Source organism: Mchenga conophoros, linkage group LG4 (assembly GCF_057382185.1).
Source record: "Mchenga conophoros isolate Kocher_MC1m ecotype Shallow Benthic linkage group LG4, M_conophoros_male_GT1.1, whole genome shotgun sequence".
Classification (NCBI taxonomy): domain Eukaryota; kingdom Metazoa; phylum Chordata; class Actinopteri; order Cichliformes; family Cichlidae; genus Mchenga; species Mchenga conophoros.
In genome coordinates this window covers 29,475,434-29,502,961 of record NC_140529.1, presented here as the reverse complement: position 1 = coordinate 29,502,961, position 27,528 = coordinate 29,475,434, and the positions used below count along the sequence as shown (strand labels likewise).

The 27,528-nt window shown below is 41.5% G+C and overlaps 3 protein-coding genes across 8 annotated transcripts in view; 2 read left to right on the top strand and 1 right to left on the bottom strand.

The window, feature by feature from the left end:
- Nucleotides 1–396: 396 nt before the first annotated feature.
- Nucleotides 397–8,173, top strand: mgrn1b (mahogunin, ring finger 1b). Of its 2 annotated transcripts, XM_085271660.1 has the most exons (17): nucleotides 397–777; nucleotides 1,460–1,578; nucleotides 1,704–1,792; nucleotides 1,892–2,038; nucleotides 2,642–2,759; nucleotides 2,883–2,949; nucleotides 3,545–3,588; nucleotides 3,688–3,735; nucleotides 4,134–4,202; nucleotides 4,282–4,441; nucleotides 4,546–4,655; nucleotides 4,789–5,003; nucleotides 5,385–5,496; nucleotides 5,575–5,620; nucleotides 5,703–5,807; nucleotides 6,171–6,216; nucleotides 6,471–8,173. In XM_085271660.1, the coding sequence occupies exons 1-16, from the start codon at nucleotides 690–692 to the stop codon at nucleotides 6,209–6,211; spliced, it is 1,578 nt and encodes a 525-aa protein (XP_085127786.1). In that variant the 5' UTR covers nucleotides 397–689; the 3' UTR covers nucleotides 6,212–6,216; nucleotides 6,471–8,173. The 2 variants fall into 2 exon arrangements, with proteins under 2 accessions (XP_085127786.1, XP_085127785.1); XM_085271659.1 differs by lacking the exon at nucleotides 6,171–6,216.
- Nucleotides 4,463–27,528, bottom strand: part of rhbdf1a (rhomboid 5 homolog 1a (Drosophila)) — a 37,169-nt gene continuing 14,103 nt past the window's right edge. Inside the window, exons 2-21 of one of the 5 annotated variants that reach the window (XM_085271655.1) lie at nucleotides 21,674–21,818; nucleotides 21,459–21,598; nucleotides 20,857–20,964; nucleotides 19,401–19,614; nucleotides 18,881–19,087; nucleotides 18,609–18,731; nucleotides 18,378–18,541; nucleotides 17,829–18,077; nucleotides 17,618–17,729; nucleotides 17,441–17,515; nucleotides 17,135–17,296; nucleotides 16,943–17,043; nucleotides 16,790–16,853; nucleotides 16,164–16,258; nucleotides 15,994–16,069; nucleotides 15,695–15,795; nucleotides 13,522–13,675; nucleotides 11,010–13,398; nucleotides 5,557–8,497; nucleotides 4,463–4,968 (exon numbers count right to left, since the gene is read on the bottom strand). In XM_085271655.1, coding sequence (XP_085127781.1) covers nucleotides 12,979–13,398; nucleotides 13,522–13,675; nucleotides 15,695–15,795; nucleotides 15,994–16,069; nucleotides 16,164–16,258; nucleotides 16,790–16,853; nucleotides 16,943–17,043; nucleotides 17,135–17,296; nucleotides 17,441–17,515; nucleotides 17,618–17,729; nucleotides 17,829–18,077; nucleotides 18,378–18,541; nucleotides 18,609–18,731; nucleotides 18,881–19,087; nucleotides 19,401–19,614; nucleotides 20,857–20,964; nucleotides 21,459–21,598; nucleotides 21,674–21,790 — 2,682 coding nt within the window. In that variant the 5' untranslated portion in view covers nucleotides 21,791–21,818 and the 3' untranslated portion in view covers nucleotides 4,463–4,968; nucleotides 5,557–8,497; nucleotides 11,010–12,978. Of the gene's footprint in view, nucleotides 4,969–5,556; nucleotides 13,399–13,521; nucleotides 13,676–15,694; nucleotides 15,796–15,993; nucleotides 16,070–16,163; nucleotides 16,259–16,789; nucleotides 16,854–16,942; nucleotides 17,044–17,134; nucleotides 17,297–17,440; nucleotides 17,516–17,617; nucleotides 17,730–17,828; nucleotides 18,078–18,377; nucleotides 18,542–18,608; nucleotides 18,732–18,880; nucleotides 19,088–19,400; nucleotides 19,615–20,856; nucleotides 20,965–21,458; nucleotides 21,599–21,673; nucleotides 21,819–27,528 lie in introns of all 5 variants that reach the window. The other 4 variants (XM_085271654.1, XM_085271653.1, XM_085271657.1 and 1 more) reach the window with 4 other exon arrangements.
- On the top strand, nucleotides 10,858–11,941 carry aanat2 (arylalkylamine N-acetyltransferase 2). The gene is made up of 3 exons (XM_085271662.1): nucleotides 10,858–11,230; nucleotides 11,389–11,543; nucleotides 11,636–11,941. Exons 1-3 carry the CDS (start codon nucleotides 11,062–11,064, stop codon nucleotides 11,939–11,941), a joined length of 630 nt encoding a protein of 209 aa, XP_085127788.1. The 5' UTR covers nucleotides 10,858–11,061.

Below are 27,528 nucleotides of genomic sequence, written 5' to 3'. Positions count from 1 at the left end.
TAAAAGATAAACGAACCAACCCCACAAAAAATCATAACTATGCTAAGGAATCTCAAGATTTCTTCAGTGATTCTGTATTGAAAATTCCCTTCATCAGTGACCTAGGAAGTGCTACATATCAGTCAACTGGCAAGCTGTAGACTAATTTAAGTGCAACTACTTTGATAGACTTTTTTATGTAATCTGTAACCATGCAATGCAGTTTGTTGCTGCTTTCTAACTTTATAGAAATCAGTATGACCCTCTGGGAAGCACCCTAACCCTAGGTCAAACATTTCCTACACGTAGTTCATACAGCGTTGAATTTGCTGGATTGGAGCTGACGCCCGTGCTCTGACACCTTCCCTTCGTTACTAAATTAGCTCCGTGTGGACCTCCGGGCAGTCCCTACACACAGAGCGAACGCTCCGGAACGCTCGGCGACAGCCAATCAGCGTATCTCCCTGCTTTGTTAGCTCTCCTCTGGCAAAACAACAGCTCGTTTCGATTTGTTTTCCTTTTCGCCGCGTAGCCACCAACAAACAGAGCGAGTAAAATGTTAGAATAAATAAAGCGTGTATTTGTGTTTGGTGTTATTATCGTTTTGGTGTTAGTCTAGACTGAAGGCAGAGGAAGTTGGAACTGCCGACGCATCGTTCGCTGCTAGCTAACTGGAGCTAATATCGAGCGACCCAACAGAGAAAGCAGAGATGGGGTCCATCCTGAGTCGTAGAATCGCTGGTGTTGAAGACATCGATATTCAAGCCAACTCGGCTTACCGATTTCCACCGAAATCTGGTAAATGATCGTCAATGTCTCCGATGAAATCATATTCGTCATAAACCCCCATCTTCCTAACTAGTGCGGTCTAAATGCGCTTTCTGCTAATGACCGTCAGCCGCGCAGACAAATAATGATTGTAAACATATGTGATTGCGATTTTTTTTTTTTTTTTTTTACCAATAGACGGTAACTTAATAAAACATTTTTGTCAGATTTACAGTATTTTCGGTGTGTCGGACATTGCTGCCACCGAGGATAAAGCACGATGGCTGTTTATTAGGCTATTACAGACAGACAGTCTTGATGTTCATCAGGATGATCATGAGTAGATGGACTTTTAAGAACTGGGGAATCATAGATGTTGACGTAGTGACCCTCTATGTCATCAAATGTTTCTCACCCTTTAAAGCAATAACCTTTAAACCACAGTTTGATAGCATATAGATCTTTTCACATTGTAAAAACAATGTGAAGATGAGTATATAAACTAGTTTAGCCACCATTTTATTGCTTGCCAAACTAGTTTTCTTAGCATTAACTGAATAATGGAAGTATTTTAAATTTGACAAATAGCTGAAAAGAATCAAAATTAAAGCTTCAAGGTTGCTGTGCTGCTTTTTCCGAAATGACTGCACTATTAAACATGAGTGCATCCAATCTGTTCATCGCTTTTTCTTTTAAAATATCTCACCTTCAGGGAATTATTTTGCCAGCCACTTTTTCATGGGAGGAGAAAAATTTGACACGCCACATCCAGAGGGATACCTTTTTGGGGAAAACATGGACCTGAATTTTCTTGGAAATAGGCCAGTGCAGGTGAAAACTGTTGTTTATTTAACCTGCTGTTTAGCACTGTATTTTCAACAGCAGTTTGACATTTCTTATCAATAAAATGGTCAGTAGAACTATTTCAATAATTTCAAATCCTTCTATTTCACTAGTTTCCATATGTAACACCTGCACCCCATGAGCCTGTGAAAACCCTGAGGAGTCTGGTGAACATCAGGAAGGATTCTTTGCGTTTGGTCAGGTAGTGATATAAAGGCACTATCACAATGAAACATCACCATAAAAGTTTTAATGAAGCCAGTCACATTGGCCTAAGCCTTGTCAAATGTCTGGATTGTAGGTATAAAGATGACTCTGACACACTGGCGGAGGACGGCGGGAAACCAAAGGTCCAGTATGGTGTGGAGTTCACTTTTGATGCTGATGCTCGAGTGGCTATCACCCTCTACTGCCAGGCATTTGAGGAGTTCTCCAATGGCATGGCAGTGTAAGGATTTAATCTTACAATTAATACAATCAAATCATCATCTGGTTTTTTACTTATTAAATAAAAATCCATGCCGTGTGTGAAGTAAACAAAGATGGGGCAAATGCATCTGCGGATCAGTTGTACCATTCACACAGACTGATACTGCTCTGACACAGCGTCTTCATGTTAATGTGAAGCAGTAACAACAAGAAACATTTAAATGCTGTTTTATGGGTGTGAGATTGAGCTCCAGAGCACAAAGTCTAGAATAGATGCAATGGGTCCTTAGCAACCACCAGTCACCATGGATACCAGATAAGACTCAGACAAAGACGAAAGTGATAGTCTGAAGTTGCCGTCTTATGAAACAAACAAGATGATCCATAAAATGACGGCGGCTGCTGCTGTTGTGCTTGGTTTTCTATTTTCTTTAGTTTGATTTTATTTAAAAAGTGTACTGAATTTCTTAATACATATAAGTGTTAGTTCACATTGAGTCTTCATTGCTGATGTCTGTATAAGTGCAGCAGCAAAATGTTTCCAGGTTGTACTGGAATATTTCTTCCCTTTTCTGTCATTTCCAAAGTCAACTTTGATAGTTTTGCTGTCTTCTACATGTAGGTACAGCCCAAAGGATCCGTCGATGGCCTCTGAAACTGTGCATTACAAGCGGGGGGTGAGCCAGCAGTTCTCCATGCCGTCTTTTAAAATAGATTTCAGCGAATGGAAAGAAGAAGATGTAAGCATTTGCAGTAGTTAATGCATTTTGTAATCAGTTTAATTTAGCACATAAAAAAGCATTGCATCACCACGTTTGATTTGATATATGTCTTCTATTTATGTGTAACTGTCTCCTTTAAAGCTGAATTTCGACCTCGACCGAGGAGTGTTTCCCATGGTGATCCAAGCTGTGGTTGATGAAGGGGACGGTAAGTCGCTGGAGCTGCACAGGACTAATATCAATATTGACTCTGTTAAAAAGGGGACTGTTGAACTTTTTCTTACATTTTGTCTTTAATATATGCTACAGTTGTAGATGTTTACAGCAAACATGGCCAAAGTTTTAGATAATTTGGTCAGTTTATGTACAGGTAATTCTTGTGAGCCAAAAGTTTAGGCATTTAGGTGCTCTAAGTGTTTGGTTTCTGACTCCTTTCTCTGCTTCTATATGATATCAGAGGAAGCAGATCTCCCTTATATAGTCATCTCAGGCAAACAGTTTTTCTCTTGTGAAAACAGGAGAGCCACCCCCATGAACTTTCTTTTTGGGATGAGCAGCCAATCAGAGGAAGGTTAGAAGGGAGGGTGACCTTCAAGAAAGAAAAGCTAAACTGCCTTGTTTAAGATAAATAGAATAATTTTGAACTCTGAGTCATGCAAAGCTACTATAGTGGAGTCAAAAAAATAAAATTAAAAAGCTGGAAATCGTCTCTCAGTGGGCTCCTTTTTAACATTTGAAAGTAATGGACTACGATCACAGTTTAATTGTTACCTCAATAATCTTGATGTTTTGTTTTTTTCAAGATTGTCTTGGACATGCCCATGTGCTTTTGGCAGCATTTGAAAGAGTATGTATATGTTAAAAAACAATAAATAATTTTAACATGTAGAGAGCATGTTTACTATTTATATGAGCTAAAACATGTCTTGTCTCTCCCCCCCCCCAGCATGTTGATGGGAGTTTCTCAGTGAAACCTCTGAAGCAGAAGCAAATTGTAAGTTTATAAAGGTTTTTATTTCAGTCTTGTTTTATTATAAGTTATTGAAGTTTAGAGTAAAGTCATATTTGAGCCGTTAGTTATTTATCCAGCCCATGTGTGGCATGTTTCTATCAAAGAGCAGGTGAAAGGTGGATGTTTCAGCCTGTGAAAGCATGTGAGCAGATGTGTGCCAATCTCTAAAATAGACTTGATTGTAAACCTGCGCTTTAGACTCTGAATGTATTTATTTATTCTACATTTGAGCGACAAGCACTACTTTAATGTTATTAAGTATACATAACAGATTTACAGTCATTTGTAGTGAATGGGTTTTCTTTCAAACTTTTAAGAATATGTGGATATTTTTTTTATAAAATCTAAATGTTGAATTTCATTTTTTACTTTTTTCTCAGGTGGACCGTGTAAGCTACCTCTTGCAGGAGATTTATGGAATCGAGAACAAAAACAACCAAGAAACTAAGGTTGGAATTGCTGAGAAGAATCACGATGTTGGAAAAAGTTGGCTGTGATTGATTTGTAAGCCTTTTTGTTCTTCTTTAGCCATCTGATGATGAGAACAGTGACAACAGCAACGAGTGCGTCGTCTGTTTGTCTGACCTGCGAGACACGCTTATCCTGCCCTGCAGACACCTTTGTCTCTGCAACTCCTGTGCGGACACTCTGCGGTACCAGGCCAACAACTGCCCCATCTGCAGGCTGCGTAAGAAGTGTTACTTTCTTAAAAAAAAAAAAAGTTGTGTCATGCTATATGAGCAGGTTTAGATTCAATCAATGAATTCATTAATGAATGTATCTGCTTTCCAGCCTTCAGAGCCTTGCTTCAGATCAGAGCTGTAAGGAAAAAGCCTGGAGCTCTTTCTCCCGTGTCCTTTAGTCCAGTTCTGGCTCAGACTATGGACCACGATGAGCACTCAGTAAGATATACGTTTTTAACCAGCTGTGCATCTTACCTAACTGCATTAACTGTAAAAAAATTTTTTTGAAATCTTTATTATAATATTAAGATCAACAATAAATCCACTTTTCTCTTTCACTGACTTTTTGCAGGGCACAGACTCAGTTCCTCCTGGCTTCGAGCCCATCTCACTGTTAGAGGCCCTGAATGGTTTGCGCTCGGTGTCTCCTGCCATCCCATCAGCCCCCCTCTATGACGACATCAATTTCTCTGGGGGTCTGGGAGGGGACAACAGACAGTTAAGCTCTCCAGAGCATTTAAGCGATGGAAGTCTGCAGAAAGGCAAAGTCAGCAAGTCACCTGACAGGTAATCTAAGACATAAAATCTTTACTGCAAGTAATCTGGTTTAGGTAGGAAATTGGATAGCATGTAATGGTGTCAAACATCATTTCCCATGAGACTCTGCCAGTAATCAGATTTACCCCTTTATCCATTTCCTGTAAAGAGCTGTGTTTTTAGTTAATCTTTATGCCTCCAGCAAATTTTCTTTTTTAGAGGAAAATTTAGAGCTGACATAATCATGTAAAATGGGCCTGTTAGAGGCTGAAGGCCCAAGGGCTTATCTAAGGGCTAGAATATTTTTGTCAAAGTCAAATTCTGTGCATGAATGTCACCGTGAATAATTAAATTACCACTTCTAATAGTATAGTTAAGTATTTCTTATTTTTCTGCATTGTTCCCCTCCAGCACCCTGAGGTCTCCATCGTCTCCAATCCAGGAGGAGGATGAAGAGAAGCTGTCGGAGATGTCTGATGCTCAGCCACACACTCTTCTGTCCAGTAGCCCCGCCCCCACAGATGTAAGCTTCTTCTTCACTAACTGACATTAAGCTCTGACACCAGTACAGACAAAAACCTACCTTCCTTTATTCTTCCAGGCCACAGCGACTGAGGACGTGGCAGAATCCCTGTCTCCAGATGAAGGTGAGTTTTCTCCTTTGGTTCTCAGTGAACAGTCATGTGTTTGAGTGACAGTGATGACATTCTGGACTTTGTTGGTATCCAGAGGACAGGATGCATTCTGGAGGAGACATTCTGCAGGACTGCATCAGTGAACACAGTAGCTTGACCAAAACAGAGAGTGACCCACCAGGTGATCTGTCTTTGCCAGGTAAGAGCTTTTCCATCTGGGACGAAGAACAAAAAAAAGCCCTTACAAGGATCCTTTTAATTAAGGAAGAAGTGATAAAAATGAAAGATGTGTCATTTCTTAAACTTTGGACCTGTACTTTCCGATGAAAGCTTAGAGCAAATCAGGTCTTCACAAAGTGAAGACTTGTCACTGTTGACTGGAAGTTAAATATTCCCTCTGGTACTTCAGCTCAGTGTCTTTCTTCTTTAACCCTGGACTTTAAGGCTGCAATTCTGTGTGCTTTGCCTCTAACGTGTGTGCTCTGGTGCTTCTGTGTGTTATCTACCCCCCCTCTTCTGTTCCCTGCCATCTTGTCTCTTTTTACCATCTCACTTTGGCCAGCTCTAGGTCCTGATTCCTGCTCTATTGGTATGGAGGAATAACTGTGGTATGTAGGCTTTCCTGTCTGCTCTGCTTCTCTGTGTATGAGCTCTACTGATGATAATGGTAACATTCACTGCTATCATTCACAGCTAGAAACCTCCCCCCAGCAGTGATATGTTCTGTTATGATCAACAATTAAATGCCTGCAAGGCCAAACTGGTGTAGAACAGTTTGTTCTCCTACTGAAAGTCTGAAAGGAAACTTCACTTTTAACTATGTTTCTTATCTATTGATTGTTTCCCCTTTTTCCAACCCCAGGGTCATCAGAAAGCCTGAAAAGTCAGAGCACAAACTGCTCCAGCCAGCCTCTCCTGTGTCCCACGAGCAGCCTTCATATGGAAGATGAACATCTCATCCACTAACTCCTCCCATCTTTGCTTCAGAGATCATCCAGCTCTTTCATTCCTTTCACCCCCACAGCTCAGTCTTCTGCTTGCGTGATCAGAGCTGACAACAGCCCCGAAAGGAAGTTAACAAGAGTGAGGCAGGACTCTGTTTATTCCATCAGCATCTCTTGACAAAACAAAAGAAATTGGACGGTCGCAAAGATGTTTGTGATGGCTTGTTCTATGACTGAAGTTTAAAAAAAAAAGATCAACTCCCCCCAGCTTTTTATTAACTCTCGAATGGTCTTCAGTCGTCGAGTTGTTGTTTAGTACTGTTTATTCCAGAGAAATTTCACTACCTGTCATGGTGGTGCTTTTAAGCGCACTTACTTTAAATTAACGCTGTATCAAAGTTTTTGACACTAAATTCTAAAGAATTTGTATTACTTGTGTATCCGTGTGGCCATTTGAGGTGATTTTGCTCTCCCAACAAAATCAGTTATAATTCATTCCTCACAACAAAAGTATATAATGACATATGTCTTAAGCTGTCTGCTGTCTAAAACATCAACACATGGTTTTATCATTTCAAACTATATATCTATGTATTACAACTAGAGTCCTGTGTAGTTGCCTTTAAAATTGTACATTTTTTTATATATATATTATATAATATATAAAAAAATATAAATAAAGGAACTACATTCAGTTAACATGCACAATATTTAAGACTTTGATAATCAAAAAGAGCTACAGATTTACATCCTAACAGCTGAACTCAAAGATAGCTAAAGCCTGCTACAAGCATAGATGCTGCACCTACATGTTTGCTGACTTAGTGTGGCACAGTAAGGGTGCTCGTGGTATATGTGGCAACTTTCTACAGTCCCTTTTTTTCCGTGGCAATGCCAGTGTCTGCTTCTGTGATGTAGCTGCAAAAAAAGGGGTCACGTGTTTGTGTGGCTGCAGCGACTGTACTTACCTTGGTTGTGTACGTGTAGCACACTGCATATAGATCTATGTGCCTTGAATTAATGTGGCTGCCTGCTTGTTGCAATGGACATTAGTGTTCTTAAAAATGCCACAGTATACAACAGTTTCAGCCCGTAGACAGGATTTTTTTTATGCTGATGTACAGAGCCTTTTTTTCGTATCGCAAACTTCATGCTACTGGAAAAACGTATGTTGTTATTGAGCAATATTCAATTGAACTGTTCATTTACTATGTTATTGCCATGTGTTGATTATGCATTCAATATTAGTGTTTAGGTTCAAGTGGGTTCTCCTCGTAACAATTGTGTTTTTGAAAGGAAGGCATCCAATGCAATAGATGCAAAGGCAAATGCATCTTAATAATTGGGCTCGCATTTGCATGTGAATTTGTAGATGCTTAAACCTCTGACTCCTTTGAATGGTTTTTTTTTTTTACTTTTGGTAACGTGCTTATTTTGTCTTTACTCCCTCCTTTTCTGTGCCATTTCAACTTGACACTGTGCCTTCCCGTTCTGACCACTGTTGACCTGGTATCCAGGATAACTCCACACTAAGTGGTATTTGGCTCTCTGTAAAATCAATACCTGTCTCTTCCCGTGTGTGTATAGCAGCATGTGTATAACAATAAAGAAAGAGTCATTACTTCAACTGCAAGTTGTTTGCTGATCATCTCAAGAACACAATTCTATTAAGACAATATTATGCTGTAGAGCTCACAGATTACAGTTTAATGCTGACAAATGTACAAGTTTTTGACAGTAAAACAGTGACATTTGCTACTGTGTAGATGTAGGAAATTAGCCCAGAAGTTTAAGGATTCAGAGTTTTACAAGGTAATTACAAGCATCGTGAAGAAAAGCACACACGTTTAGTAGTGGATGAAGAACATAAGAGATGTAAAATGATGTTTGCAGTCATCACTCAATATCAATTAAATCTGTCAAGCTTCAGATGAAGATGTTGGTCCTGAAATTGATAAAAACATACAAATCTGTGTTCTTTAAATGTAGACAAATACTTGGTCACACCCAAAAAGGTTCAGTGATAGCACAGTTTCCTATGTTATGCACTGCGTCATGTAAACGGATGAAAAGCAAAGAAAAATTCAAAGTTATCAAAGTCTGTCTTCTCTTCTTTTTTTCTTTTTTGCTGTGTGCACAATAGCAAACAGAATACTGGCAAGTCTAGTATCAATAAATATTATGTATATTATCAAATAAAATTAAAAGTGTGCATACTCTGTTTCTGTCATTATGAAGACCAAGCACCTGACACAGGGTTTTAGAATTACACTTAAGCACTCTGCTACTTTGGATTATATCTTTTATTGTGTATAAACATGACAATAAGGAGTCTTCTGTCACTGTGAACACTGCTCTCTACTGGCCACATGGCCAAGGAAACGTGTAGCTTTGGATCACATTTCAGTGTATTTTTCACAGGGAGCGTTGACTGTGAAGAAGGTCTGAGTGAATTCTCTATCCTGAACCTACATATGCATGAATGTGCAAATATATGTATGATAACACACATAGGAGGTTACACCCATATTAAAATAAACAATTAAATCACCAGAACATCTAAAACATGAAGTCTAGTCTGATATTTAAATAAATGGATATAATGTATCCCAGAAGAATAAATAAATGAACGACAGCTCATTTCAGTAAGAATTTTCCACCCGTCTGATGCAAAATGTCTCAGAGCTTTTCTGCAGTCATGATTAGCTGCTGCCCAGCTCAGACAACAACAGCTGTAAGCCAGTTTAAAGTTTAATGAGGATTTGGTTACACAAGCTCGCTTCAAGCTAGCCTGTAAAAACATAATACACTGTAGAAATGTGCATGTGTGCAGTATGTGTGTATCCACACACACACGCGCGCACACATTAGATTAGATCTATGACACTTTGGTCAGTGGGTCAGCGAGGCTAAATTACATAACGTCAGAGTTTAATAAGCTTTCACATGCTTACACCTTTGAGCGTCAGAGGTTCGTTTCCTTTTCTAAATTTGTCTGAATGAGTGAAAGTCAACTCTGTCACTGTTTAACTGTAACAGTGTGTTCAGCACTGAACGATTCCCAGGTCAGAAAAGGTAACGCAATCTCTGGCTGTGTACATGCCTGACATCTGATGATCCGGCTCACATAGATGTTCTTGTATTTGTGATTAGCAGGCTGTCCAGATAACACAGAATAAATGAGATTTACAAAACATCATTACAGCCCAAGGCCAAAGGGAGGAGTGGTATGAAGCAGTAATCCCTAATAATAATGTTCCTTTTTTAATAGTTGAGGCCATTTGGAGAAAGTATTTGTACAGCCAAATAACTGCAGTATAAAATATAAAACTCTTGGGGCCAGAGAAATAAGGCTTTCTTTTTTCAGTCTTAACAAAGGAAAATCCAATGAAAAAGTTTATTAGATGAAGAAGTTTAGGAATGCAATGCATACACATCCACAGAATTTGTGATATAGAGCACTGTGGTTTTATTTCATGACATGAAGTGGTTTGCTGTAGAGTGAACTCAAAGTGTCCTTTGAAATTCTACTGTTGTGCTGACAGCTAAACACGTCTGTGTAAACAGGTTTACCCAAGGCCAGCTGATGCTCGTGCGCTCTCATTTAATTAGCCTGTGCTAAATCTCTTTAAGGCATGAAATCACCCCCACAGCAATCCGCATAAAATCTCTCCTCCTTACTCAGTTCAGTCAAAGTAGCCCGGACGCCCTTGGTCTCTAAAAACACGAGCATCACCACAACAGTCACACCATGTCCTGCACATCCCCACGCTGAACAAGACAAAACCCAGAGGACATGCAAATGTGCATGTGCCAATATCCATGTGCCCATGAAAACTAGTATCTCAACAACACACTTTTTTTCATACTGAAGGTTCACAGTTTTACAATTAATCTGCCTGAGTTATTCCATCTGTGCAGGCAGGATATTACCATTACAAAAAGATATTCTAACACAGAGGGAAAAACTAAAAAAAGACTTCTGTAACTACTCTGACACGAGGTTGATTCAAATGTTTATCTCAGTGTTGGAATGATTAAAGCTTTCTGAATACTAATAAGTAAAAAATTCTCACTGAACTGCTGCAGCTACAGACTTGTCAATCTCTTAATGTGGCAGTGCAAACCAAATCCAAAGTATAAAGCGCATAAAAAATACAGCAAGAACAATAAAGTCTGCTGTTTAACGTTAGAGGATTTAAAGACTTCGGTGGCACGTGCACAGACAGCTATCCTACTTGGAAGCAGCCACTTAGAGATCAGTTAAAAAAGAGGAGGAGGGAGAGAGAGTGGGGGAGGCGAGAAGGTCAGCATCTTGCCAGCTGAGGTGACTAAGACTGGACTCAGAGCTGTGGGAAAAGCAGGGCACGGGAGGTTTTGTTTGCAGGGTTTAACTTTATCTGACTGCTACTAAAAGTTCTAGTAGAAAAAGGCTGGAAAAAAGGAGACAGACTCACAGGAGGAACTGTGTAAAATAATCAGAAGCTCCTGTTGTTGCTGTATTGAGGCATGATGACACAACAGGTCAGTGGCTTACTGTTCTTCAAACCCTTCTTTCAGAAGACACCTGTCAGGGTGGACAGCTCTCTGCAACAGAGGCGGCACACACTCCCAGCCAGCGAGTTCAGGAACCTCACACCACAGGATGCCATCAGTGTGTTCGAGATTGAAAGAGAAGGCAAGTCATTAGGCAAGATCGTTGCATTTCATATAAGCAACATATTAATGTGTAACTTCATCTTAGTGCCATTTACAGAGTTAGTGAGAGCATATTTCTTTCATGCTTTCATTTTCATTCCTCCCACAAACTGACGCACTCTCTAAAATCCTCCCCAGCATTTATATCTGTGTCTGGAGAGTGTCCACTTACCCTGGATGAAGTTCTTAGCTTCCTGGGTCAGTGCCCTGAGCTGTCTCTGGGCTGGTTTGAAGAGGGACAGCTGGTAGCTTTCATCATCGGCTCTGGCTGGGACAAGGAGAGGCTTTCACAGGTATTTCACAATTGCCTGATTTTGGTGAAATGACTGTGATTCTGTGGCTCATTCATTTTCTTTTTTTAATAACATTACTTCTATTTAACCAGGAGGCCATGACTCAGCATGTCCCAGACAGCTCCACTGTGCACATCCATGTGCTGTCTGTGCACCGCCACTGCCGCCAGCAGGGAAAGGGCTCCATCATCTTGTGGCGCTACTTGCAGTACGTGAGCTGCATGCCAGGCCTCCGTCGAGCTCTGCTGATCTGCGAGGATTTCCTCGTGCCCTTCTACCTCAAGGCTGGCTTCAAGGAGATAGGGCCATCAGCCATCACAGTATCTAACATGCACTTCCAAGAGATGGAGTACACTCTATCTGGACAGGCGTACTCACGGCGGAACAGCGACTGCTAGTCCTTCAATCCTTACCCTGCACTCTCCACTCCACTTATTTCTAACATGGACTCTTGTCAAGCACAAAATACTGCAGCAGGAGAAAAGAGGACACGAATATAGCTGGCCTGGGTTCGGTATCCTAATGCGTCCCCTGATCCACTGAACATGGAGTTAAGTCTGTGTTAAGGCCTGAGGGGAACAACAGTGGATTTAGGTGCTCAAGCAACAAAATGAACCTGTTGCTTTTCTCAGTTATCTATTTATCTAGTCTTCTGTCACTTGTACAATAGATTAATAATGTTTTTAATTATTATAGAAGGCAATTACTGTAAACAACATCTCAGTGTAAATACAATTCTATTTTTATAAACCATACAAATCCAAGCTGTAATACAATCCCATAGCTTGTTGTGGTTTTGTTTGAATTCTTATGAGTTTAAATACTTTAAAGCGATCTTCATCATGTGCTCAAGCAGGAGAGGCAGACATTTTCATTTTGTAGATTTTTTTTTACTTTTCTTTTCAAATACATGTGAGTAGACAGGTAGCTAAAACACTACCGTGTTCAAAACAGTAATCACTTCTTGAGAAGCAATAAAAAAAAAAAAGGAGAGATAACATTCGAGTGCTCAGCATAATGTAACAAAAATATGGCAGTAGTTGGTACATTTATCAACAAGGCACCAAAGGTATCAATATCTGATTTTTGTCCCTGCTTTTGTATGAGGTTGCCTGGATAATAATATTAATAAATCTTTTGCCTGGAGGGTGAATGTACAAAAAAAGGGGAAAGAAAATCTTCATTGTTCCAGCGCTGGCTTTTCTCATTTCTGCAGGACAGCTAGGTGTTTTGGTGAGGTTCACAAGTGCCTTAGCTTTGTTTCACTCGACAGTGAAGGAGTGATGATGAAAATAAGTCCTTATGATGAGTGGTATGGGTATTCATATTGAGTAAAATAACACAAGCATATTATCATAGTCCACATAGAAGAGGGAGACAATCCCCCAGCCAGTCCGTGTCTTTTGACCTGATGCCTTCCTGCAGTGCTCACACTTCAGTGGAGGTGAGCATTGAGGTCATACTTCTCGCAGAACTTGTCTGTAAAGGGTATGCAGGTGAGCAACTCGCACCATTCACACTTGATTGGGTAGACGTAGAAGAGCACCACGAGGCCTGAAAAGAGTCCAACAAACACCAGCAGGAAGATGATAATCTGGCAGCGTTTGCGGTACAGGTCCATGCGGCCAAAGCTGATGTAGGGTAGGAAGGCGAAGGACAGGAAGAAGCCAGAGATGAAGCCACAAATGTGGGCAAAATTGTCAATCCAGGGCAGCAGCCCAAAGGCAAAGAGGAAGAGCACCACACACAGCAGCTTGGTGAAGGCCCTCCAGGGCTGGGCCAGGATCTGCCAGCTCTGAAACAGCTCCACAAACAGGCAGGCCAGAATCCCAAACTGCGAGCCAGCTGGACCCACCTGAGACAAAGACAGCATCGAGGGACACAGGCTTGAGAAAACACAATGAGCTGTTCAGTCTTTTATATCTGATCAAAATTACTTGTCATTTTGTGAAAGGTATTGTGTCTAGCTGGTGATCACCTCTGCTCTGTAGGGCAGGAAAATGGCTGAAGCTAAGTTGCCAGTGATGCCACTGAGTATGTAAATGATTGAAATGCGCAACCAGCCTGCCAGCTTCTCCAGATCCCTCAGGATGGTCATCTGGAAAGCCACCGACACCAGGCAGTGAAGGATTCTGGGAGGACAGACAATGACAAATAGTTCATATGTGTGACGAGTGTGATGCGCGAGTGAATGTGGGTGAAAAGCCGCACGTGTTGGGAAGATAATCCCTCTGTGTTGAAGAGGCAAGCCCCTCAAGTGCCGAGTGGGAATGACTTTGCTCAACAGCAAAATCAGCCTCCATCTCACTGAAGCTTAATGAGTTCGTGTGGCGAGGGCACTTTGTTTAATTACCCAGGAGAGAGATAAGAGACTGAATAAAGATGAAGGTCAGCTCTTTGTGCTGCCTGACTGACAGGTCTAAACTACACCAAAGAGAAACTGACAGTCTGATATATACTGCGAATAACTGCAAGTAATGAATACGTGGAACACATGGAAAACAGCTGGAGTAACTTTAGCCAACTGCATATGAGGCACTGCTGGTTCATCTGATAAGAAGATTGCCCCTATCTCTCTAATGATATTGTATTATAATAACATTATTATATATACACTTTTAAACAGGAATAAAGACAGAGAACAATTAAATCCCCCCAACAATGGAGGGGAGAACAGAGCTTCCCTTGAATTTGTATTGCACAAACGTTCTGGTTTAAAAGAAAAATATGTATAAAAAAAGGAAATTCCTGAATGCAGCAGTTTTATAGGATGCGCTACCAACAGGGTAATGAACCCAGAGCTGCCAAACCAAAGAACATTTGCAGGAGTCAAATGTGGCAACGACAAGTGAAGCGTCAGCAAGAAGAATCAGAAAACCTGTCACTTCTCTGCCTATTCATGCAGCGTGCACTCCTGTCACTATCTGACACGTCAAATATTAAAATGTCAGTTTGGGCAACTGTATTTATATCTAACACATTATTGTGGAATATTTAGTTATTCAGCAAAATAAGGAACATTATTATTTACTAAGTGCTTTATAGTTCAGTCGCACATAAGTAAAAATTGGCGGTTGCACGTAGAGCATGCACCACTCTCGCCTACGGGTGACCCCTTGCATTTGCAAGGTAAATGAACACGTCACATGTCAGTTTACAATCTTGTTGTGTTTACTTTACAAAACAGAAATAAACTACCCACGAGTTCTTAATTTTTATGTATTCCAGAGATGCCATTTGCTAACAAGTGGCATTATGATATTACAGAGGATTTCCTGGAAATTATTCTTCATTTTGCCAAGCACAGGAACTTGGACTGGTAATATTATTACTTACTTTATGTGACTGCATTTGTGCTTCAGTAATAATGAAAGATGCATTAATTTGTGAAGTTTGTTGTGCCAAAAACTCACATAAGTATGAGAAACTTTATGATATTATTATTATATGCATATTATCTTATTTTCTGCACTATTCCAAAAAGTGTAGAGCACAGTTAGCAACCAATAAATATAATATAATTTAAAGAATGAAAAAGTCATCCCTGCAGTACTCAGGTGCCTACATAATCAACTAACCAACACTATTTCAACACTTCTTAACTGGCATATTCTCCCATTCAGTGTGTATTTTTTTAATAAACAAACAGGAACCAACCACATATAATTCATTGTCTGTAAAGGCACTATTTGTCCTCACCTCCTTTTGTTGTCTTCTATTAACCATCTATTCATCTTTCATATATGTGTTGAGGATGCCTCTGTATTTGATTTGTTGTGATACGAGGACATATTGATACCAAGAGCTAATTTCCTTGTGTGTGGCAAACATCTTGGGCGGATAAACCTGCCTGATTCAGATCTTTTAATAATTTCTGTCTTCGCTGCTTGGTGCTAACACAGACCCTGACGTGGACCATTTCCACTGTCTGATAAGAAGAACTGTGTTAATTGTCCCTCTGGTTGGTGAAATTAGTTATTATTATTATTATTTTCTTTTTGTTTAATCCAGCTCATGTTAGAAGTTGTCTTGAAACAATAACTAAACACCACAAAACCTGTTAAAACTTTCCAACTATTACTTTTATTAGTACTTGATTCTTTTGCCAGGTAGAAAGCTGAATGAGCAGCTACTGCCAGCGACTGACTCACCCAGCATGTAGGAAGAGTGAGAGCCAGAGCCTGTAAAACTGATCTGGGACCTCAGGGTTGAGGAAAGGCAACAGTCCACACACATCGTCCATGCAGTGCACCTAAAGAAAGGGCAGAACACGGTGTCGTGACATAATAACATCACACAGTCATAATGAAAACCCAAAACAAGGAATGGAAAAACTGGAAAGAAAGGCAGACACCTACACAGTTCCTTAAACATTAAACCCCCCCACATCTTTCTAATCAGTACTAAGTGGGTTTTTTTTCTTTCTTCTGTATTAAACAGAGTTGCTTACTTGAGAGCAAAGAGTAGCCTCCTCATGAAAGTAGCCCTTCATGAAGTCACAATATTCCCGGGATGTAATTTCACACCTTGAAGAAAGCAAACGGCATGTGTTAAGCAAGTGAATCAAGTGGTTATTCATCCAGTGTGCAATTTATTTGGAATAAATGTTTCTCTCCTCACCTCCCTTTGGTTCCAATGCAGCAGGGTCGGCCTGTGATGGTACAGTCTATATGAGGCAGGTTGGTATGGTTCCCTGTGTTGTACCTGGTACAAACCTAAAAGCCAGGGAAAAAGGGAACAACAGTCAATTTATCCTGATTATATCCAAGGCAAAAATTTTAAAATAAAACAGAATGAATTCTGTAGTGTAAATTTTTTTTTTTTTTACAACTCAGCTACACCAAAAGCAAGCATTTTTTATACTGAGAATAGTATAAAAGTAGCAGGGAGAAAGATGATAACATTGCTAAATTGCAAATGATCTAAAATTTCTGTGTTTTGAGGTATAACATAAATATTAGAAGGGTGTCAGGATTTACCAGTCGTAGCAATAAAGGTGAGATTTAAAAAACTATTTTAATGCATTTAATCGATCCTTAGTAGTGGAAAAGTGGGTGGTTGCCCTGCAGTGCTGAGGGTACCAGCTCCTCGAGAAAACCGGCACAAACACAGGGACAACATGCAAACGCCACACAGGAGGGCCTAGCTCTAGATTTAAATCCTGGACTCTCTTGAGAAAAATCACAATCTGATCTATCCTTCTTCTGTTTGGGCCTCAAAACCAAGCGGCGTTTCAGCATACTCACTGGCCACTTGGTGATGTCATCGGGCCATTCATGAGGTGACACTGAGGCTGGCTCTAGACATATCCTGGAAGCACAGAAGGTATAGCAGTACAGTGTCGTTATCATTAAATAAACACCGCAAGCTTCAACCACTGAAACTACTAGGCGCCTTACCTGGGATCCTGATGGCACACTGAACCGTACTGTCTGTCTTTACCATTTAACTTGGGAGTGCTGGGATGCCCCGGCCATTTCACCCACACAGCCAGAGTACTCTGAAAACAAGAAATCAACATTGCCCATGGCTTCTCTTTGATGCAGAGCTGCAAATGTCAAGGATCCCAAAATAAAGGGTTGTTTACCGACCGAGCATTCCTCCTCTGAGGTTTGGACGCAGCCTGAGCGATCGTTGCGCACACAGCAGGCAGAGTTTCTTTCGATGTCCCTCTTTTCCCTGATGAGATCATGCACTTGCTGGTCTTGGCGCATGCATGGAGAGTATTTGGCCCCCAAGTGGATCAGGGCTTCCTAAAAATGAATGGATAGAGGTATAAAGGAAAAAATTTAATAATTTGCTGACATTTATGCATGAACTCTAAGATTTTAAAAAAGAACAAATTACAAAAAAAAACAACAACAACAAAAAAAAACACATAATCAAAGACAGCTTACCGAACTGGGCCCAATCCAAAAGTTCTCCTGCTGTACAAACTTGACATTTTCATACACACCTTTGTTTCTTAAAACCTGAATTATCACACACAAAAAAAGAAAGGTTACACATTATTGAAAGATGAAAATTGCCAAGGCGTCAATGCACATACATCCCCCATCTGAGCCTGGACTCACAGAATCAACCGTCTCATGCTGGGAGAAGCCTGGAGGTGCAAAACCATAGATGGACACAGCCAAGATAGTGATGAGCAAATGGACAAAGGTGATCCAGTATGTAAAAAAAGGCCTAGAAGAGACAAAGAACATGTTTAATAAGCAGCAGCTACACATCCATCAACATCACCCACTGTGGGGTAGAACTGCTCATTAGTGAGAAGTTTTGTACCTGTGGTCATCCATATCCTCTATTTGTCTCTTGACGTAGCTGTCAATGCGCTTGCGGTAGGTGCGGTTTGTGAGTTTCCCCACCATGCCCAAGCCATAGGGCCGTTTCTCTCGGGCAAAAAGCTTCTTGACAGGAACAACAATGCGCTGCCCACGCCGCTGTCCGTGAACACTCACGACCTCCTGCCGCAAGGGCACCTTTGGTGGTCCAGTTCCTTCTTTGGCTTTACGCCACCCTCGCTCCAGAGGTCTGAAATAAAAGGGAGACGTATGTCCTCATCAGATAGTGCATTGTCTTTTAGAACAAATTTCCAACTTGCGATAATGTCAGACAACATCGCCAACCAGAATCACAAACCTACACTGTCAGTTTATATATTGCTTTTTATATTGTCTATTATATTTTGATTTTTGGAAACACTGATCTAAACTAACACTACTGTCTGACTCATATCTTTTGCACTTTTCATGAGAAAACTGCTTTACAGGAATGAAGATTCATGTTAAAATTATCAGCACAGCCTCACTGACAAACCCTGTGGCAACTCACAGCATGAGATGACTTCTTTCCAGCTCCGTCTTATCTAGGGCGCTGCCTGTCAGCTCCGTCTCATCCTTCTTGCTGCTGGGCTCGGCCTCCTTCACGGCCGCCTCAGACGGTGACTCAAAGACTTCGTCTGCGTATGTGGACAACTCCTCGTGCATCAGAATATCCTACAAAGAAGACGCGATTAGGGGCTTTGAAACATGAACAAGAATATTGTTATTTGTCTCGTCTTACTCTAGCAAAGAAGGATGTGTCCAATTCATCAGGAAAGTCAACCACATCTTCCTCCATGAAGCTTGCGGGGGTGAAGCTTCGTCTTTGAGCCCGTCTTAGAGTGCTCTCCCGTAATGAGCGCCCCTGAGAAATATCATCAAAATCAGTGAACCAGCACAAATAGAGCCCACATGCAAAAGTGTTTTACTCTTTATTGTACAGTATTAATGCTAATTTTTATAAAGACCGCATGTATTTAAATGTAATCTGTTTACTGGATCCCTCCCTCCCACCTTGACCAGCGCCGCTGCAGCCCTGAAACTCATCTTTGCCACAGACTCCCTCTTACGTCGGCGAGGCAGCCGATTGAGACCTGAGCGGGAGCTGGTGAAGGAGCAAAGCGAAGCAGCTCCAGGGGTGATGGGGGTCTGGGGCACGCTGTAACCATCCACCTCCTCCACCATGCGGAATGCTCTTCCTCGCGCCAGTGGGTCCACAATCTGGAGATCAGTGGATCAACAAGTTAGGCAGATCTCACAAGAATGTTTTACCTCAGATATTAGATACATGTTTTTAAAAAAAGTTCCCCTCTTTAATTAAGGCCATAAATACCTGTGTTTTCTCATTTTTTTCCATCAAAATTACACATTTATTTGCAATCACAAACAAAATAAACAGTGTGACACCTGCTAGATAAGTTTTTATTGCACTTACACAGTAATGTCTTTTGAGCAGTGTTATTTTCATGTCCTCTCTGCTAAATTAGATCAGTTTGTTTTTTTTTAAACATGTAGTGTCAAAGTGTCCCTTCACCTTTTGCATGCCATGTTGTGAGGAGGGGACATAGAGAGGAGGTGGAGTCTCAGTGCTGGTCAAGGAGATGTTGTCCTGGCTGGGCAGGTCCATCTCTCGGATCACCTGTGGTTTTAGCTTTCCATAGCGCAGGCTGCAGTGGCGCAAACTTTTCCTCTGCCATCTCTGAGTGGCATCTCCGTCCTTACTGACTCCAAACCAGTCCGCCGTTCCCCTTAAAACCACAAACACCAACTTTTCAGCTTCATTTCCCGCAGAGATATTAAATTCACCTACCTTTCTAAAGAAAGACAGAGTGAGAGAACCTTGCAATATATAGAGGAGTTGGTCGGCAAACATGCAAGGCACTGATAAGACAACACCTCCCACGGTGTAAAAAAGGTGCCCTAGATAGTCTAAGTAATGGGCACAGGAGAGGGAACAAGTCTAGGCATGTATTGCGTATGTCCAGATACACTGGGAAAGTCACACATTTACACACTCCAAATATTTATGCACAGTGTTGTCACGCACTTTTAGGAACTAGTTGAGTTTTGAGGCGCCAAATAAAATACAACATACTAAGCTTTCCTAATCTTAACTGACACCAGCAGACAGCAAATCCCATTAAACACACAATAAGGATGCTTTTTAAGTTTTATTTGTGTCCCACTCTGCACACCGGCACATTCTAGTAACCCTTGATGTATACACATGCAATCATGTTGTTTAAGTTGAAGCCTAATAAGTACCAGAGCAAACAATGTTACAGCTCCCCGAGGCCAGGAAGTGGAAGTGGAAACATTCTTCAAAGGAAAATTCAGGCCAGCTAGCTGTTTCTGCACTAATTGCCAGCTGCAGAGTGAAGGCTAGGTGGAAATTTGATGGTGTTTATGTATTCTTAAGCTCACCCTTTCCTTAAGACGATGTAATATCTGTGTGACCCTTAGTTCTTGAAGTGTATGCTGGTGATAGGACTTCCGTGATAAGCACAGACGTTGAGAGCCTTTTATTGCGTCAGCTTGGCTTCCGTGATTATGCCTGGTCATTGTCACTGCCCAGGAACATACTCTCTAATCTAACGGGGCCGTCAAATCTGGCATGTCATCCTTAAAATGCTGGTTCACTAATGAGCACTGCTCTAAGACAACATATACATCTTGTGATTTGTTTGGCAGATGGCCATTATTGGCCATTACTACAACATTTGTTTGTAACAGTAACAGGAAAATAACAGCTTTTGGTTTTGCATGCCCTTCTGACTCAGTTATAAAGAAGTCTTTGTGGTGATGACATGACGCATGGATGCGACATCCAGTGACTAAAAGAGAAATGGTTTCCTGTGATTTGGAAGCTGGACTGATACTGATCAAATGTCTAAGGCTGCATTAAAAGTATCAAGCCCATATATCATAATAGTGAAATCAGTAATTACAGATCTCTAGCCTCATTCTGAACCAAACACATCCTGGCGTACCTGAGCAGAGTTCTGGAGAGAGAGTGGTGTTTCCTGGTGCTGCGCCGTGCAGCCCGCTGCCCCTTAACGGGCACTGTGTTAATCCGCTCAAAGTGAACCCTCCTGCTGCTGTGACCAGGCAGAGCAGGACCACGAGGTGGCGAGAAGGGACAAGAAAGGGGAAGGAGAAGAAAAGAGAAAAGACAACAACAGGCAGTGAAAAGGAAATGTGCAGCTGGATAGCGCTGTGGCAGCCATGCGGAGAGAGCAAAGCAGATTGTTATGTAAAGGTTTTCATTTAGAGTTCCAAAATTAGGAAGGTAATACCGGGCAGAGGACATCAAGATGTTAACGGGAAGCAGTTAGGAAATTTGGAAAAAGGTAAGGGAGGGGAAGTTACTTTTTAACATGCCACCATCCACTATTTAACTTTGCATGACATCCCATAATCTGTAAACTAAAGTCACAAACTCTAGCCAACAAGACGTGGGCTACAGCTTCACTGCATGCTACTCTGCTAAGGAGATGTTAAGTTCTTAAAGTTAAAATTCTAAAGCTTCCTGAAGTGTTAATCCTAAACTTCCATATTGTGGGTGATGGCAATAAAAAAACATGTGTTTTACCTCTTAATGGTCTGAGTGATGGATGACTGGCGTTGCAAGACAGGCCGCCGGGTGTCAAAGACATCGCGGGGTGGGGACTGGAGGTGAGAGGGCTCGACTGGCATGCTGATACTGCGCAGAAAACCCTGTCTCTTCACCGGCTGCAGAGGAGATTTATTGGAAAAGTGTTAACACACATAAATGACAACAGTGACAAAAAGTAAGGGAAAGAGCACCTGAACAAATGTGGGAGGCTCATCTAGTGACATCTGAGTCGTGGGAATGTCCAGCCTGAGCCAGGGAGGCTTCTTCCTCTGCAGGCTGCTGGTGCTTTCCCGCTGTGGTTCAGCCATGTTCTCTGTCCCACCCCAGGCCTGCCAGCTATGCACACAGAGAAGGAGCAGATGGCATTAATATAATGAGCCTCAATGTATCAAATGCAATTAACAGAAATACCACAGGGCCACAATGCACATGTGTTTTCTGCTGTAAACATGGTGATCACAATGATTTTGTGCTGCAGAAGTGCTTCACAAGAGGGTGCTAAGGCCCCTTATTTGATTCAAGCATGGGCGTTCACACAGTTTCACACAGCTCTGATTATCAGACAGTAAAGTGGAAACCACTGAGAATAGTCTACAGCTCACTCCTTCCTTGAAACAGATCATCTTAAGTCTTTTTTTTAAAGCAATAAATATCTTTTTCGGAGTGAGGAAGTTAGCAGGTTTCAACATAATCCCTTAATTCTACAGTTAAAAACCAAATGCAATCCTTCTTTGCGGTTAAAAGCAGCTCTACAAGAGACTAATGACTGTGTATGTGCTCCCACGACAAGACCCGCGGACCACAGGAGGCGCTCAGTATACATCAGCATCAGACATCCCCGTCTGTAGCTGCAGCCTTGTTATCACCAGCCTTTCCTTTAATTGTCCCATCATCTAACTCTGGGTATGTTTTCTATTATTTTCCTAATTCCTATGAAAATCTGCACTCTTTAACCCCCTTTACTCTACTCCTTGGCACTTCCAAAGATCAAGCACTACCCTATGAATTTTTTCGTACTCATTTATCATTGATTAAATCAGCTGTTCAGTCAGCAGTTTGGAGGAATGAACAAAATAACTGACCGCCTTCCTTTAAAGTGGAAACGTGTGAACTTGTGAGACTATAGAGCGGTTAAAAAAAAACAAATAAATCTGATAAGTCCCTTCCCTGTCCTTGTGCAAGCTCTGACTGGGCTTCTCATGAGGTTAAAATGCCTCACATGGCAGTTCATTTCTTTATTCATTTTAAAAATAAAATCACATCAGGGGCTTTGACTCAAGCTTTCATCAGCCACACTGGGTCATGTCCTCACTTCTCTTTCTACAGTTCAAGCGTCTTAAAAAAAATGTCCACGCCTTCTAGTGACCACATCTGCTCCACATTGTCAGTTTAATGCACCACAGGCTTCTGTTTCAAGCCCAAGTGATGATGGGAAGTGTTATTAGTTGATCTCAGCAGAGCTGGAAGGAAAGCCTCACAATGAGACCAGCAGGGTCATCGCCAGTGTGTTAACATTTAAACATGGCTGACCTCTTCCTGACAGATATTTCTTAATTTGCAGGCTCATAAAAGGGCACCGGTATAATTGCTGTGTCACATGCTGACATTTCTCCCACTGCAATGCTGGGAAAGTGCTACTTTACGCAGAAAATCTAGATGGGATCTTTATAATACAATAGCATACACTTAAGGGTGTTACATTGGGGGTTTATCTGTCATTCACTCTCCCTGTGGAACATTTTGGACTCATGCACTTATTAGGTATTTATCCCAACTGCTGTTTGACCTTGAGTGACACTTCCCGATACCAGATTATCACCGCAGACTGGACTAAAGCCGGCTGGTGATGAGTCAAATGGATTGATGAGTAGAGCGATGACAGCATGCAAAATGTATTTACTTTTTTATTATTCTCAACTTTGTCCCATATATTTGGCCTCCGGTGACTTCACTTATGTTTAATCTGTTTAATTTACATGTAAATTCACAAAAGAACAATCACTGTCTTCATCTTTGTCATTGCCCAGCCACTAACATTTGGAAAATACAAGTGTGACACCAGTCACACACTCACTGTTGCAACAACAGCCATCTCTCTTGCCCCGAGCTAGAATATCCAACATTTAATTACTTTTGCCATTAGTTCAAACAGCGGGGCTCCTGATATAGAGCAGATCAGCGAAGGGAGGGAGGAGGGAGCATCCGCTTCAGGGTTGCAGACAGGCATAAACTGGGACTGAACTGAAGCACCCAGAAGCTAATTTTGATTTATGCTTAATCTGTTTTGATTGCTTTGGCTTGGGCCACTCCTTCTTTAACTTATTTTGCCCTGAATGCTGTGTTGATGGTGCTTTGACTTCAGAAAATAAAGGAGGGTTAGGTGGAATCAGACTAATTTACTCTTATTGTTTCAACGCTAAGCTTCCTCCTGCTTTAGGCTCTTTTCTTGCCTGCTGCATCCCACTCATCTCATCTGTATTTGCATAAGTGATTGTCATTTACAGGCAATCACAAGTTTCATTTTCTCTAAACAATTTTTTAGATTATGTAAATGACGTCAGAGAGAAAATCTGACAGCTGAAAGAGATGTTTTGAATATCTCACAGAGCGGGAACAGCAAGAATGGCAAGGACTGTGTCCCAGTCATTCCACATCTGTAAAAGTAGTCTTGCTGGAGATGCCAGTATAACCTGATGTGGCAGGATTAATCCAGCCATATGCTACTGTTATAATTTTCCATTAGTCTACTGGTCAGTGGGCTGCAAGGGCGTTTGGTCAAATCCCAATGTGAACTTCTAACTTTTAACAGACAGACAAGCCAAGTGCCTTGGAAGTCTGTTTCTGTCTTTCTCTCCCGTCTCTCTCAAAAATCAACATTGCAGCTGACCTGGCATGGGCCCGCAACTCGTGTCTTTGGAGGGGTTTAGCTGGAACAGTGGGTATAGTCATTGCTGAGTTGCACCAACACACGTTTCACAGTGAAAAAATATAAATCACTGCAAGGAAAAGGTCAGATTCAAGGCTGGTCCCTGTCTGAGGAAGACTGGACATCACAGGCAGGATGTCCTTCAGGAGCAGATATCCTTAGGGGAAGAGGAGTTAAACTCTGTCTTTGGCACTTATTCAGAGTGCTGGATTATCCTTTCCTCAACATTGCACTGTTATCTGCAATCACTTGGGGACTCAAGGCTAAAACGCACCCGAATGTCTACTATGAAGGTGACTGTGCTTTTTTTTTTTCTCGTGGCGTATGGCAACAATTTCAAGTGTCTGTTTACATTCCCACTGCTGATTGATGTGTGCATACCACAACCACAGATTAAATCTACTTTTTAAAAAAAATTTCCAAACGATTTGTTTTGACTTCAAGATTCACATCTAAAGCGGGAAAGGGAAAACACCCACATCCATAAATTAGGACAGCGCCTCGCAAGACTGGCTCCCTGCCGTCAGCTGGTCCTTGTAAGAAACTAACACTTCCTACTCAATCACGAGATCCACGACAGCGTGGATTGTTTTTCATTCTGCCTCTCCAGGACACATTAGGCAGCAGAAGACAGACAGGCGAACAAAACACAGAGATCAAGCTGACATCTCTCCAGGTGCGGGGACGTCCAATGGGCCATAATGAGCGGGGCTGACAAGCATAACCGGAGCTCTTATTCTCTGTCTGGGAAGCTGCGTTATAGTCTGCATACAAACTCAAGCCCAGGGAAGTTTTCCATGCCATCATTTAATGTAATCACTTGGGAAATGGTCTTCAGTCATGCACATAAAGACATTAGCTTATGACAACAGAGGCCCAGCTGTCACAGGTGAGGCTTAAAGTCAAATAGAAGACAAGCTTGGAGGATGAAGCTCTAAGTGCTACCTCCGACACTTTCAGGAGCAAGAGAGAGAAAAAGCTTCTCTCAGACGGAGGCCATACTATTTTTCTCTGCAACATATCAGTTTTTGTCCAGCAGCTTGTATGCCTCAAATATGTGAAGCACCTTGGATAGGCGCATAACCCTTGTGTTTTACATGCCTCTCATAAATAAAATAGTAATCTGGCTGTGACCTCCTTTATATCAGAGACATTGCCTTTTCCACACACGCCTGCATCACAATCTACGGCTCTCAGTCAGTCGCTTTACATTTTCATCACCATTAACATTACAATAACATTTTTTTCTGATACAAATGAGTTATCTAGGTATTTACCAAGGGTATGAAACTCTACGATATCAGTTGTTTTAGATATCAAATTAACGAATCAAACATTTCTGAGATAATTAGCCCAGAGACGCATTTGTACAGTCTTGGAATCTTCTCCATCCGCGGTCGTTTATAATCTCAGTGAATGCCATACCCACATTCCACAAGAGCTCTGGTAGAAATTAAGCCAAGCTAAAATGGCAGCGCCAAAAACCACATGAAGTCTAACAATTATGGACAGGAGCTGGCTGGTTTCCGGGTACTGTGTGTGCTCTGCTGCTATGTGCTGCTCTACAGGAGGCAGACTGGCTGCAACCACACTTCGGGTGGCTGAGAGAGCTGTGTCACTGAGGCTGACAGAACCTAAGGTGCCTGGCCAAGTAGGGTCCTGCTTGTTCCCAGCATGGCTTGTACATCCAAGGTTTACGTTGGAAAGGAAGAAAGGCTGGATACGAAGGATGGATGACCTGGTTAATCTGAGGAGTGAAAAATCAAGACACCTGATTCATGAAAGCATCAGTGCTTCCTGGCCTCGAGCATTCATTCCTCCGTCGATACTCTTTATTTTGGTTTCGTTTTCGTTTTAATTCCTGCATGCGGTTCCTGCGGTCGTTTTCTCACTATAGCCAAGCTTTAAATTAGCACTCATGCATTACCTAAACATTCTTGCTTGATGGATTTTTTGACATTTGTATGTAATCTATGCAGATTCCAGACAGACTAACAAGTTAGGGACACAATGAACAAACAGGTTATATTAGTTTCACTCCCCCATTCTCTAACAGTTAGTCATTCACTATAAATGCTCCTACTATCCATTGTTTTTCATTTTTCTCTCCTTGCTGGAGGCAAGACTTAACACTGGAAACAATGGAGGGAAACCGCATTATTCAAGTAGTCACTCTTACTTAGTTATTCTTTTACTAGTGTAACTAGAAACACTATTCATAAAAGGCTCTTTGCAGCATAAATACACAGCACAAAAAAAGAGAAAAAGTCTTCAAATTAAATGTCATCTAGAGCTGAAACACTCTTAAATCAGTCTCAATATGCAGTTGACAGAAGCTCCCCAAAGGGAATTTCGTAATGATGAGTAGAAACTCATGGCTATACAGTCATTCAAGGAAAATGGGCGGAGGTATCTCACACTGACAGATGATCTAAATATAATTTGTTTGCACAAAATAACACTGCAGGCTTGTGTCTTGTGTAGTTCCTGCATGCATCTGAGACCCATCTGCGCATTAATTGTAGAAGGTGGCTTTTGATCTTTATATAGCACATTGTGCCTCCAACTGGGATGAATTAAGAAGCTGACAAAACTACAAAGCTACTGATATTTCATTCGGGCGTGGAGAAGAGAAAACAGGCGCTAAAAATAGACGTGGTATACTGCACGGCGGACATTACTGCCAGGTGACTTCACCAGTTGTGGAAGTTGATTTGATGATAGAGTTACAAGTTATGATATAACCAAGGGAGTAATTAGAACATGCCACTAACGTGTCACTTCTTTTCTGGCCACTCTTGCGAGTATGAGAGCAGTGGGAAAACAAAATTAAGCTGTGTGGTCCAGACTTTGAAGCCACTCTCTATTTCCACTGATTATTATGCATATTTTACAGGAAAGAAAATACTCTGCGAATCACTGCCACAGGCATGAGAGTCAAGCGCAAGTGAGCGCCAGCAAAAGCTGCAGTCATCCGAATTGACCCTAGTGACATGTGACAGGCTGTCACAGCAAACCAGCCCTTACGACATTAAAAAAATACACACAGAGGCAGCAGAAATATCCGACGCAGCTGACCCTTAGATCAAGTGTCACAGCTAGCTGAGGCGCAGGCATAGT

Bases quoted from the DNA above. Each gene is read 5' to 3' on its own strand.
- mgrn1b (XM_085271659.1), top strand. From the start codon at position 690: ATGGGGTCCATCCTGAGTCGTAGAATCGCTGGTGTTGAAGACATCGAT. The intron at 1,793-1,891 runs GTAGTGATATAA...TCTGGATTGTAG, and splicing joins GATTCTTTGCGTTTGGTCAG to GTATAAAGATGACTCTGACA. The intron at 5,497-5,574 runs GTAAGCTTCTTC...TTATTCTTCCAG, and splicing joins GTAGCCCCGCCCCCACAGAT to GCCACAGCGACTGAGGACGT.
- aanat2 (XM_085271662.1), top strand. From the start codon at position 11,062: ATGATGACACAACAGGTCAGTGGCTTACTGTTCTTCAAACCCTTCTTT. The intron at 11,231-11,388 runs GCAAGTCATTAG...AATCCTCCCCAG, and splicing joins GTTCGAGATTGAAAGAGAAG to CATTTATATCTGTGTCTGGA. The intron at 11,544-11,635 runs GTATTTCACAAT...CTATTTAACCAG, and splicing joins ACAAGGAGAGGCTTTCACAG to GAGGCCATGACTCAGCATGT.